We start from the raw sequence: 13,346 nt of genomic DNA, 5'->3' as shown, positions 1-13,346 counted from the left end.
GCCAGCTGTGTTCAACAGCCATGATGCTGGACCAGCGGTGGTGACAGCCCAGCTGTGTTCAACAGCCATGATGCTGGACCTGCGGTGGTGACGGCCCAGCTGTGTTCAACAGCCATGATGCTGGACCAGCGGTGGTGGCGGCCCAGCTGTGTTCAACAGCCATGATGCTGGACCAGCGGTGGTGGCGGCCCAGCTGTGTTCAACAGCCATGATGCTGGACCAGCGGTGGTGACGGCCCAGCTGTGTTCAACAGCCATGATGCTGGACCAGCGGTGGTGGCAGCCAGCTGTGTTCAACAGCCATGATGCTGGACCAGCGGTGGTGGCAGCCAGCTGTGTTCAACAGCCATTAATTACGCTGGACCAGCCGTGGTGGCAGCCACGCGGTCCAGCTGAGCTGGCGCAGTCAACATGCTGGGCTGGCATTTAATACGCATTGAGCCACCATGGCAAACACTCAAATATATTCGAAATATTCATAGACAACAAACGTATACATGTACATACATATTCAACACAACCATTTCTGAATTTATTAGGAGCAGACGTAAAAATTCTCGTGTTCGTAATCCTTCTATATAAGTGTTTTGAAACGCCTAGCTGCAGTGAACAGTAAAATCCATGACCATACACTGGGCATGCATAGTGCTTCTGGTCTAATTTGAATCATCACCAATGAATTCAGGTTATTGGTTGCAAATTTCTGATGCACTTGCGATGAAATTAACAATAATTGTGCCGCGATAAGCGCAAAGCAATTAAGGGGCAAACATATACGGTATACGTACGTTCCCCTTACGGTGTACGTATGTATACGGTATAATACGTACATTCCCCTTACGGTGTACGTATATATAGAGCATATAATTCGTACGTTCTATATACGGTATACGTACATTCCCTTTACGGTATACGTACATATACGGTATACGTACATTCCCCTTACGGTATACGTACGTATACGGTATACGTACGTTCCCCTTTCGGTGTACGTATTACGTATACCGTATAGGAACATTCCCCTTAATACGGCCTGTACGTATTACGTATACCGTATAGGAACATTCCCCTTAAGGTGTACGTACATATACGGTATACGTACATTCCCCTTACGGCCTGTACGTATTACGTATACCGTATAGGAACATTCCCGTTACGGTGTACGTACGTATACGGTATAAGTACGTTCCCTTTATTACGGTGTACGTATGTACACGGTATACGTACGTTCCACTTACGGTGTACGGCATACAAGGGTATACGTGCAAATCATCACTTCAGGTAATGGTTCAATAAACATCGCACGCCGTATATAAACACTCCAAAATATTGCCTGCAATCAAAAACTCTCACGAAAACAATCTGAATTGTGACGTTAATTTCTTCATCAGACAAACCCAAGCGCCGGTAATTTCTTAAGGCTCGCACTCAATGAAATTTGTGGGACACGCGTCTGCGCTGCTATAGCGGTGATGCCGGTCAAAGCCAATGAAAGTAAAACCAGCAAAATGTTTTCATTTTAATGGCAATCCATGATCGTGGACAATTATTGGCAAATGCGATTATGTATATGGTTAGAAAGACTGGGTGTAAATACAACAACAACATGCTTCTCTGAGATCAAATCTATGATCCATTATGAATTGTCCATTATCAGTGATTCATTATCAATGATGCATTATCAATGATCCGTTATCAGCGATCCATTATTAATTATTGGTCTATTGTCAATGGTCCATTATCAATGATCTATTATCAATTAGCCAATATCAATGGTCTATAATCAATTATCCATTATCAGTGATCCATTATCAATCAATGGTCCGTTATCAATGGTCCATTATCAATTATCCATTATCAATGCTCCATTATCAATGATTCATTATCAATGATACTTTGGCAATGCTGCATTATCGATTCTCCAGTTTCAATGATCCGTTATCAATGGTCCATTATCAATGATTCATTATCAATGATCCATTATCAATGATTCATTATCAATGATCCATTATCAATGATTCATTATCAATGATCCATTGGCAATGATGCATTATCAATGATCCACTAGCAAATATCCATTACCAATAATCCATTATATTCACTATTTTTCGAAGTTATCTCAAGGTGACTTGTTATCTGAAGTCACCACCCGAAATCAAAGTTTGAAGTGGTGCAGTTCATGCCACTCTTATAGGAAACATTTCAAACAACAAAAACGACGACAGCTCTAACTTACACTTATTTTATAGAAATCAAAAGTTTGAATACAATTTAATCAACTTTACTGTTGATTTCATACTCTAAGTAAATATTCCATGAAAAGAACGATTTCACCAGCTGGAAATATAATGGGATCGCGCATTAAAAAGTTACCGTTCTACAGCGCGCTGTTAAAGAACTCAATAATTAATAATTATTGCGCGCTAATAAGGAAATCAATTAAATAATAAGATAAATTATTTCAAGTTTATTGTAATTACTGATACTCACTTGTGCTGCATGTTCCAGGGGTTGGTGGGGATCCTGTAACAAATAATTCTGTTAAAGAAAAGCACCCTCGTGATTCGTATACACTCAATTAAACGAGAATAAATTCATCTTTGTGGTTAAACGATCTTCTCAAGTTCACGTGAGTGAAGTACTGCAATTTTTAACTTATCTACTATAGGAATCGAATTTACATTATGAAATAAAGTAATTCTGTTGACAGAAATTTTGAACATGCATTTCAACCTTAGTATCCTCATCCTTATCATTAGTATATGTTAATGAACACAGTCCCAGGCCACGATGGATCGCCGCCTTTTCAAATGAATTATTAAAAAGTTACCGCTTACGGAGAAACTCAATAGATATGCCAGCAATTACAATACATTTTGGATACCTTTAGTTGGACACGAAGTTTTTAGAATTGAACGATGACGACATTTTTAAAATAATAGTTAGATTCTTGTCAAAATTCTATAGGCATCCAAATCAGGTATGTTTTGAATTGCTGTCTTGCTAGCAACTTTCATATGTGTGAAATACTAGGTAATATCTTTTCAACATAATAATAACATTCCTGTAATCATTTTGTATACCTGCGACATATGTATAAGTGTTGGCTTTGCGCGGCGAATTCCTTCGTATCCTGCGTAACCTGGGAACTGTTGAGTCATCAAAGGTTGTACTATAGCAGTCAAGAGAATTTAATAAATAAATAGAAGCTAGCATTATCACAATTAGAGCAGTTAAAAACTTGTTTGTTGCAAAGCTTTCCTAAATATTTTGAAGTGTCAATATAAACTGTTCAATAGTGCCAATTTATTACAATCTTATTATTTATCTAATAATCTGGAGGGATAAAAGCCATTAAAAATCTCCTGTCTGTAGTTAATCTATCACGAACAATTTTTCAAAGCAACAACTGAAAAATAAAACAAAAGCTTTAACCGTTTTATCGGTGGCCAATGAAAGTACGATGGTCAGCCAGCTTTAATTATATGTACTCCAATGTATAACTCTAAAGCTTGTAATATGTAACCACGTCTAATAGACTCTCCGTCTTTTACTTAAGAGGGCCGTCTGATATTAAGAGGGCCTTACTACCACTAATGGCTTAATAACACACTTTCGATGGCGATTATCGTAATTATTGAAGCAGCGATAAAACTTTTTCAGCCACCAAACTTATTAGGTGGTCGCCGGCAGCTTGGAGTCGTGCAGCGCTAAACATAAAATATCAACAGCGAATATCGCAAAATTCACGGCACTCAAAGTATGGGCTTCGGTCCATCCAAGTATTACAATAATTATATTCTAAACTCATCAAAAGAAAATAATTACATCAGCCCAGAATTTTCTCTAAGCCGCCTTGGTACAAACGACAAAAGCGACAATAAAAGATCAGTAAATACGCATTTATACATATTTAATTTTTCAAGTAGCTCTTTGTGTTCTTTCTTGCGTATTTAAACTGCATATTTTATTGTTGAAATAATTGATAAAACGCTGCTGGTTCTGGGCAACTCTTCGTAGCTCAGTGTGAATTTTCTTCCAAGCTATGCAAGACCGGTTCACTGGAAAACCTCTTTCAATTTTAACAAAAATAAAGCATTATACCCAAAAAATAACATCCACCTATATAGCAAGTAACGAACTCTGAACCATGCTCTAACAAATCCACTTAGGCGCGAAGTCAAAGTTTGCAATAAGCTCGCCCCTGCGGGTCCATGTAACGCATAAATGTTTGGTCAAAAAAATATATAAGCAAGCATACTAAATGCGGCAGCAGCAGCAGGCCAGGCCAAAGCGTATAATTAGTATGGCCTAAACGGTATTGAGGGAGCATCACACTGCAACGAGAAGAGGCCGGTGAAAGTCATCCGCCTAATTCGAAAGTAATAAGGAATTTGCAGCTAGTGAGGCCGGGGCGCAAGATGGATGTGGTGTGTGCAAGTCCTTCCTAGGCATCTCATTACTCCTGCGATGTTCATGATGGTAACTGGCTTCGGCTTATCAAAGGGAAACCCGTCAAATAATTAGCAGACACACATGATGCCACGTCTCCATGGCCTGCGCCACGCACCTACACAGACACGGCAGCGGCGTGTTGCACTATACGCAAATAGTGAGAGACCTACACCCAGAAAATGTGCGAGGTTTTGTCAGAACAGAAATGCATTTTCTGAGATTGTGTGGGTGATTCTGAAACCTGTGTGCAGGGCAAAGGGGCGTATGAGTACTACATCGTGGGTAAGAAAGAGGGTCACTATTTGGACAATTTGACCTATTAATATTTCTAAGTGTACACGCTGCAAATTTGCCGTGCATTACTGCTTAGATTAAAACTTGCGCGGTTAGTTGTTTAGAATTTTTAGAGACGTGTAAGGAAAAGATGGTGAAAAAACATAGAATATTAAAGAATTCTGATTATCCCGATTTGGGAAGCTGTATAATTTGCATATTGTATAGCATAGTGTCGTAGCACTGCCGTGTACATCTTCTCTTCCATAGAGCACACAAACTCTACCGAAATTATATCTGCGGCCAAATTTAGGAGCTTCTATAAGAGGCGAGACGACGCTCCTCATGGATATAGATCTTCAACGGGCTGTCCACTGGACCAATAATTAAGGTGGACATTCATTTCAGGGCAGACTGTAATAATAGGCTACTGGTTCCTACAGCTCCCGCCCTACATTGCCACCATGCGCTTAGTCCAATATCAATAAATCAACGAATTTCTTCAAGCGCAAGCCAAAGTTAACGCAGGATATGTTTTTTACGGCGGCAGAATGTTCAAATTGTCGAACATTAACGCGATGAAAAGTATTGTTGGTGATTGCAAGCGAGCCCGGATGTAACATCTTTCTTCTGGTACCGTCGACCAGCCTCCAGTATATCACGATTAATAATTAGGTTCGAGTCTAGTCTATTATGTAACCGTTATCTCGCCAGTCATTGCAAGGCTGCTCGGTCTAAATAAGTCCTACTTTATGAACACAACAAGCTTTCGCTGGAAAAAATCGCTAAGCTCGGTTGAGGGAGCAAGAACGACATGCAAACATGCAGGCTTTAATGCAAGTTCTACCGAATTTTAATCAAATATAACTCATTATCGGGAATTTATATGCTAATCCTACTACAATATTATTTTTCTCTGTAACTGAAGACAACTTATTTTGTGGAGCCGACTTATGGATGGAAATATCATAAAACAAAATTCTCTAAGAGAACGATCGATTTACAGGTTTTACTATTCAGTACCTTGTTTTTATATATACATCACTTAGCAGGTTGTAATAAAATTCATATTACAGGCTGTTGTAAAATTCACATTACAGATTGTTATAAAATTCACATTAAAGATTGTTATAATATTCTCATTACAAATTGTTATAAAATTCACATAACACGTTGTTTATAATTCAACCGTAAAAATCAAAGTGAAAAATTAATGAGCAGTTAGGCCTGACTGGGCTTAAATTCACCGTATAGGCGAAATAAGATAAATAATTAACTATTATGTTAGTAAAATTATTAAAAATCGCTGAATTACAACCGGATGAATTCACGAAAAAACATGATAACGGAGGCAGATAAAAAAAACGTCAGAGAATTTGCATTAAATATCAGGGCAAAAATGGTTCTGAATTATTTCTGTACAAGTAATCTATTATAAATTAATATTGGTTTTACCTATATGAACACATATCCATATTCCGGTGATAATCATCCAGTAATTTTCGCTGCTCGGTGTCATCGGTGGCCGTTAGATGGCCGGCGATTACTCGGCGATTATCTTCCGTAACACAGGATTGCACATTAAGCCTTGGCCTGCCGCTGATAGGCCCTGTAAAATAAATAGTACCGCTGGTACAACATATTGCCGGTCCATACTGAGTAAAGATGACCCACGCAGGAACAAAAAATATAACTCGGTATCACTGCAGTGAGTGACAGAGAGCGCATTTTCTCGTCGACGAAAACTTGAGGTCACGGACGGACAGACAGACAGACGGACGGGCGGACATGGCGAGCACAATAGTGCATTTTTTCCATAAATGAGAAAATGCGTTAAAAGGTGCATTGCTATTTCGACTTAGTGTACACTTATTTCTTTGAGTGTACAACATCAGCACATCATACACGCGCACATGCCAGCATCACGATCAGGTGCATTGTGCACATGCCAGCTGCACGACCAGGTGCATTGTGCACATGCCAGCTGCACGATCAGGTGCATTGTGCTTATGCCAGCTGCAAAGATTTATTTAATAGGTTACTCGGATAAACGTAGGTTCATTAGATTGATCTTAAATCAAACAATTGAAGACAATTATTACAAGATAATTAATGTTCTTTGGTGCGCTACACTTGAAAGAGAAAAGCGATTGAACTATTGCGGACATCGGTTGAAAAATGCCCCTGTACCTTCAGTCCGCTCAGTTTTAGCCTTCTATTCGCATTTTGATTCAACCACAACATAAATTCCTGAGATATTTTGTAGATATTACTAAACGAGCCCAATTTTGAAAAAATTTAAGTGCGCAGAAAATCTTTTCTTCTTCCTCGACACATCAGTTATTTCAATGCAATCAATCTCATGTTGCTAAGAAAATGAATAGTCGAGCAAGACATAACAGTAATATGAAGCATGGAAGACATAACATTAACACCAATATGAAAGACCTATGCATATCAGAACCCCACATATTAATTACCCTTTCCTGACTGACGGGACTGTGGCGTCCCGCTCTATGTTTTACCATATAACTTGCAAACAGCACAACATTAGAGGCGCAGCTAACCACAGGGACATATTAGAAACACTCTTGCACCAAAATATAGTGACATCTGGCATCTGGAGAGGTTAGCACCGCAACAAACAGCATTGAGCATCGAGTGATTGCTGGATGCGCTGAGTATGTTTTTTGTCCATTGTGTTTTTCAGCCAATACGAAGAACTGAGTGATGAACTGCTACTATTTTTGGTAAGTTTACTGCTAAAGTATTGGTAAGTGGATAGATGTGTGTTTTATCAAGTGTAATATATAATGATTATATACATAGTGGCAAAGCAGAGAGTTTTTTAGACTCTCTCTCAAGTTCATTTTTTGAGTCCTATAAGTAGACCAGTAAAGTATCCTTGATACCAGCATTATTATACTTAAGAAATTGGTTTAAATTTTGAGTAAATGAGGAANGACTTATGCGATAAAAGACTTTGAGTGCAACATCTGTACATAACACCTCTTACAACACCTATGTACAATTCACAGCCGTAACAATAGCGGCAAACATACATAAGGTGTTTCGCAATGTAAGGACGAGGTTTAGATTCGCACGATTAATAAATTAATAACAGGTTTTAAGTGCCCATTGGTTTTCACACTATTTGAGCTGGCAATTGTGGTTAGCCGATACGCAACATATTGAGCTGCGTTCCGTTGATAGCAATAATGGCTCTCATAATAATTAATAGCTCCGGAACTCAGCTGATCTTTAGGAGGGCATTTATATATATATAGTCACACTAATTTATCCAATTCCCTCATATTTCAAATTAAATTTGAGGTCTTTCATAATTGAAGTCATTGTGTGTTCTCTTCGTGTGAAATTTGATTTATGTGAAGATACAACCGAGCTTGGGCTGTTACTTGTACAGTTGGTTTCCTCAGTCATAATTGTGTGATGGGTCATGAATGATGTTCATCACACTCACTCACTCATAAATGTGTGATGAGTCATGAAGGATGTTCATCACACTGACTCACTCATAATTGTGTGATGAGTCATGAATGATGTTCATCACACTCACTCGTTCATAATTGTGTGACGAGTCATGAATGATGTTCATCATACTCACTCACTCATAATTGTATGATGAGTCATGAATGATGTTCATCACACTCACTCACTCATAATTGTGTGATGGGTCATGAATGATGTTCATCATACTCACTCACTCATAATTGTGTGATGGGTCATGAATGATGTTCATCACACTCACTCACTCATTATTGCGTAATGAGTCAAGAATGATGTTCATCACACTCACTCACTCATAATTGCGTGATGGGTCATGAATGATGTTCATCACACTCACTCACTCATTATTGCGTGATGAGTCATGAATGATGTTCATCACACTCACTCGTTCATAATTATGTGATGAGTCATGAATGATGTTCATCACACTCACTCGTTCATAATTGTGTGATGAGTCATGAATGATGTTCATCACACACGCGACAATCATGAAGGCTTCAGTCACCATTCATTATGATGGATCGCCCCACTTTTAACGAGCAGCAAGTCAACGATTACGTACTAGAGCATCACTCACAATCAATGGCAGTGGNTACACGCGCTGTCTACACGCGCTGTCTACACGCGCTGTCTATACGCGCAGTCTATACGCGCTGTCTATACGCGCTGTCTACACGCGCTGTCTACACACGCGTTCTGCACGTGCTGTCTACACGCGCTGTCTACACGCGCTGTCTACACGCGCTGTTTACACGCGCTGTCTACACGCGCTGTCTACACGTGCTGTCATCACGCGCTGTCTACACGCGCTGTAGAATTTGTCTATACACGCTCTATAACACCACAGCTAATCGATTCACACTCCACAATAACATTTTATTTATCCGCTTCAACCCAAAGCTTTGTGTACACGTATTCTGTCTCTTATGTAAAAAAATGTATGCAGATATGCCACTCCATAAATGGTGTCTGAAGGGAAAGAAGCATGCACACGGTCACTACTCTAACAAAAATTAGATGCGGACCGACTGTGCACTAGGTTCCGCCTAGGACTCGGGGAGCACGTAAATCAGCAGCTCCATGTCCGCTTGGGCTCTGGGTTTAAGGGGCAGCTTGCGAGCTCGGCATGACTCGGCCCAACAACCAATATCTCGTATTCTTAGGCGAGTATTCTTAGAGTCTGAAATTTGGACTCCTACCAGAAGCTGATTTTGATTTGGTAGCCAAGCAGCTAGACCGAGTATGGGATCAAGCCGAGTCTATAGCGACCTCGGGCAGCAGCCTATATATTGAGGTACCCAGATTTTGCTAGGGAATCTACACGCTTTGTGAACGCACGATGTAAAATAAATATATAATTTTAGAATTCGTAAATTATTGTTTACATGTACATGGTCTATTCAAATATTTTCGCGATTAAATTATGGGCAAACCCAAAATAACTTCAAGTTGAGTGTAGCGACTCCTGGGCAGCAGCCTGGAAGGTACCCGGATTTTGTTAGGAAATCTTCACTCTTTGAAAACCCACACTGTCAAATAAATATATAATTTTACGTCTTGCAAATCATCGCTTACATGTACACGTTGTAATCAAATATTTTCTGATCAAATTATCAGCCTATCACCCGATGTTGAACACTTCATACATGAAGTGCAACGAACTAAGCCTGCAAACCATGCCTATTGCCGGGCATTGAATAACTTGTTTTGCAGTTGATGGACTGACCGTGCGACTACCTACCTTCAAGATAAAGATCTGGTACGCATATCAGCTCTCAGACGCAACGTCAATACATTGCCGGGTCTACTTGTACGAGTTAACATTTTACGTGTAAACTCAATGCGCTTGCACTAGACGGAAGATTGTATTTAATTCGGCCTTCTCCTCCTAAAGTCACTACGCTGACATCCAATAGCTCGTCATGTCTGCTTGCGACTTTTGGGCTTAGCTCGCGAGACGTTGTGGATTAACCAGCAGCAATGCACGTCATGCCGTAAATCCAGTCCTGCCCAATACGATCTGTACAAACTGAATGCAAGTGAAGGTTCTACTCGAAGGCTGCGTTTAACTTGTCCTGATCTAACATGTATCTCATTGAGCACAAAGCAGGCCTTGCCAAGACATGCTACGCTTCGCTTGAACTTATTTGACAATCTTTTTAAAACAGAAAAATATTATCCATAACAAATCCAGTTTCTAACGAACGTATTACGCCTTTTCTGAGTATGAAACACGCTTTGCATACCTTTTTTTAACTGAAATTGCTAAAAAAAACTCTTATATGGCTCCTAGTTTACACACGTTCCACAGAAAATAAACGCCACGTTTAAATAAAATTGAACTGAATTTGTTGCCAAACTGGCTTCTCGCCACGACAAGGAAGAAAAGAAATAAGAACTCCGTTCTATTATTAGGTTAATGCATGAGTACCACACTATTATCAGCATTACACGGCTGTTCAATAAACTATTCACTCAACGAGGATATTGTGATAGTGAGCGATCGTGGACAAATTAGTTAATAAAATTTATAAGCAAATCAAGAACTAAATGTGCATTATTGAAGGCCAAGAAACAGTCGTTGTTTAAGTGATAAAAATGTGGCCATAATTTTAAGCTCGTAAACTCGGTGAAATGAGTGAGAGTTCGTCGAAATAACATACAATTTTTGCCCTCTTATGAGTCATCCTATAACCCAATTTGGCCGAGCAAAAGAACGTATCAATGCTACATCAATATGCCACTTATCGGAGTATACGTCCCAAGGATTTTTCTGAGTGATAATGGCCCCAGACATAAGCCCAGAGCAGCGCATGGGTCGCCAGCCCACGATGCTCAGTGCCAATCAAAATCTTCTTGCCAATCGCGAGGAATTCATGCCCATTAGAATAGGTATGCTGGATTGGAATGTGCCTGTGCATAATATTTAGTGACGAGTATTGGTCAGCGTTGACAATTTAATTTTGATCAAGTAATGGCATCATCCTGCAGTGTAGCTTGGAAAAAAGCATTGACGTTCTCTTAAAATCTAATGGCGGTCATTAAAATAGTTTCGTAGGCTTCTACGACTCCACTTAATGCTTCGGTATTTAAATGGAAAGGCACTGATCAAAATCCCTCATGTCAAATGTGTGGATAAATAAGGCTATATAGCAGTCAGCATTGTGTTAATTGTGTTAGGTACAGAATATGAATGCGAATAATGCATGCAAGGAATTACTTAGTAATTAGCGATGATAGAACAATATGATTTATTTACCATGAATGTTTCAGTGGCACGTATACGGATCTATATCATTAATTAGTTAAAGAAGGATCGCTTGAGTTAAATCGCCAGTGCATAAAAGCATTATGTATTGCAGTACTTTATCTTTCATATTTTAAAGCACAATCGAAATTGCTAATAACGGGCAATTATAACTGATATTGAAAATAATCAGAACTGCGTAATAACACAATCAAAACTGCTAGTTACAGGCAATCATAACTGTTAACAGCAAACGATCAGAACTGCTTATAAAAACAATCAGAACTAATAACACCAAGCAATCAGAACTAATAACATCAAGCGATCAGAACTGCTAGGTCAAGCGATCAGAACTGAGATCGGAACTGCTGGTGTCAAGCGATCGGAACTGCTGGTGTCAAGCGATCAGAACTGCTAGTGTCAAGCAATCAGAACTGCTAGTGTCAAGCTATCAGAACTGCTAGTGTCAAGCAATCAGAACTGCTATTGTCAAGCGATCAAAACTGCTAGTGTCAAGCGATCAGAACTGCTAGTATCAAGCAATCAGAACTGCTAGTGTCAAGCGATCAGAACTGCTAGTGTCAAGCGATCAGAACTGCTGGTGTCAAGCGATCAGAACNAGATCGCTACTTGCTCGGCCTTGCAGTCTCCCTCTCTACTGCCATCCGAGTGACGTCACAGCGACCAGGTGTTTAAATGGCAGCGTTTAATCCTTCGTGTCGGAGCCTTCAAGCGTAGCAGCGTTCATTCGTAAACATAACAACGTTCAGTCGTAAGCGTGGCAGCGTTCATTCTTAAACATAACAACGTTCAGTCGTAAGCGTGGCAACGTTCATTCTTAAACATAACAGCGTTCAGTCGTAAGCGTGGCAACGTTCATTCGTAAGCGTGGCAGCGTTTTTTCGTAAACATAACAGCGTTCAGTCGCAAGCGTGGCAGTGTTCAGTCGTTCGTGTGGTAGCGTTCAGTCGTTCACTTGACAGCATTCAGTCGTTCACTTGACAGCATTCAGTCGTTCACTTGACAGCATTCAGTCGTTCACTTGACTGCGTTCCATGCTAGTCCAAGCATCATTAGATATTTCAGCAATTCATAATCAAATTCCTAGTACACACTAACAATTGATCGCTACATTGGAACTTTGGTTATTCAATATCTTCACATATATGACGATCATTATCTATTGAGCAACATTAAAAAACCTATCCATAGAAACATTTAAAAATCTATCTGTTCACAAAATCCGTCAGTTCGTTATAATACGGGCTATTACATAAATGAATAATGTATATAATATAAATAATAACGTATTCTTGCATCATCGGTGTCTAATCAATATTCAGTTTTTGTCAGCAGCCTTACCTTGAATTAGGTGGCGGTTGACCCATCAGTTCTTCTGCTCCGTGTTTCCTGAAGGAAAAAGTACAACAAATTAGTCAACGTTTCCTATTCAATGCAGACAAACATTATGGTTCCGTAATGAAATTCTTAGGTAGGCGCTCCGTAATGAAATTCTTATAACTATTTCAAGTAAATATTCTGATTACAAATGCAGACCACACAATGGCCACAATTTGAAAGTTTTAATCGTATCGACTTTCGAATATAATTCCCAGATATGGAGTGATGAAGGGACACTGCAAAGTGAGAATCATATTGGAACAATTCTATTTACATTATAAGTAAATACGAGATTTAAGTCCAAGGCAAAATGTCCATGGAATGTTCTGAGAATTATTATCCGAATCATTCAATGCCAAAAAAACAATCACCAGAAAATTTATATTATCTTTGTGCTTGTAGCTTCCATTTTGAACGACGAAAATGTTCGAAATTCTATGTTT

At 39.4% G+C, this 13,346-nt stretch overlaps 1 protein-coding gene across 1 annotated transcript in view; it reads right to left on the bottom strand.

Moving 5' to 3' along the window:
* LOC108670295 (protein trachealess) overlaps positions 1–2,512 on the bottom strand; it is a 29,587-nt gene extending 27,075 nt beyond the window's left edge. Inside the window, exon 1 of the mRNA XM_018157756.2 lies at positions 2,490–2,512. Within this exon, the coding sequence (XP_018013245.2) occupies positions 2,490–2,500 (11 nt within the window). The 5' untranslated portion in view covers positions 2,501–2,512. The remainder of the gene's footprint in view (positions 1–2,489) is intronic.
* Between the last annotated feature and the right edge of the window lie 10,834 nt (positions 2,513–13,346).

Source organism: Hyalella azteca, unplaced genomic scaffold (assembly GCF_000764305.2).
Source record: "Hyalella azteca isolate HAZT.00-mixed unplaced genomic scaffold, Hazt_2.0.2 contig13120, whole genome shotgun sequence".
NCBI lineage: Eukaryota > Metazoa > Arthropoda > Malacostraca > Amphipoda > Hyalellidae > Hyalella > Hyalella azteca.
The sequence above is the reverse complement of the archived record's forward strand: the minus strand, read 5'-3'. Positions and strand labels throughout refer to the sequence as shown.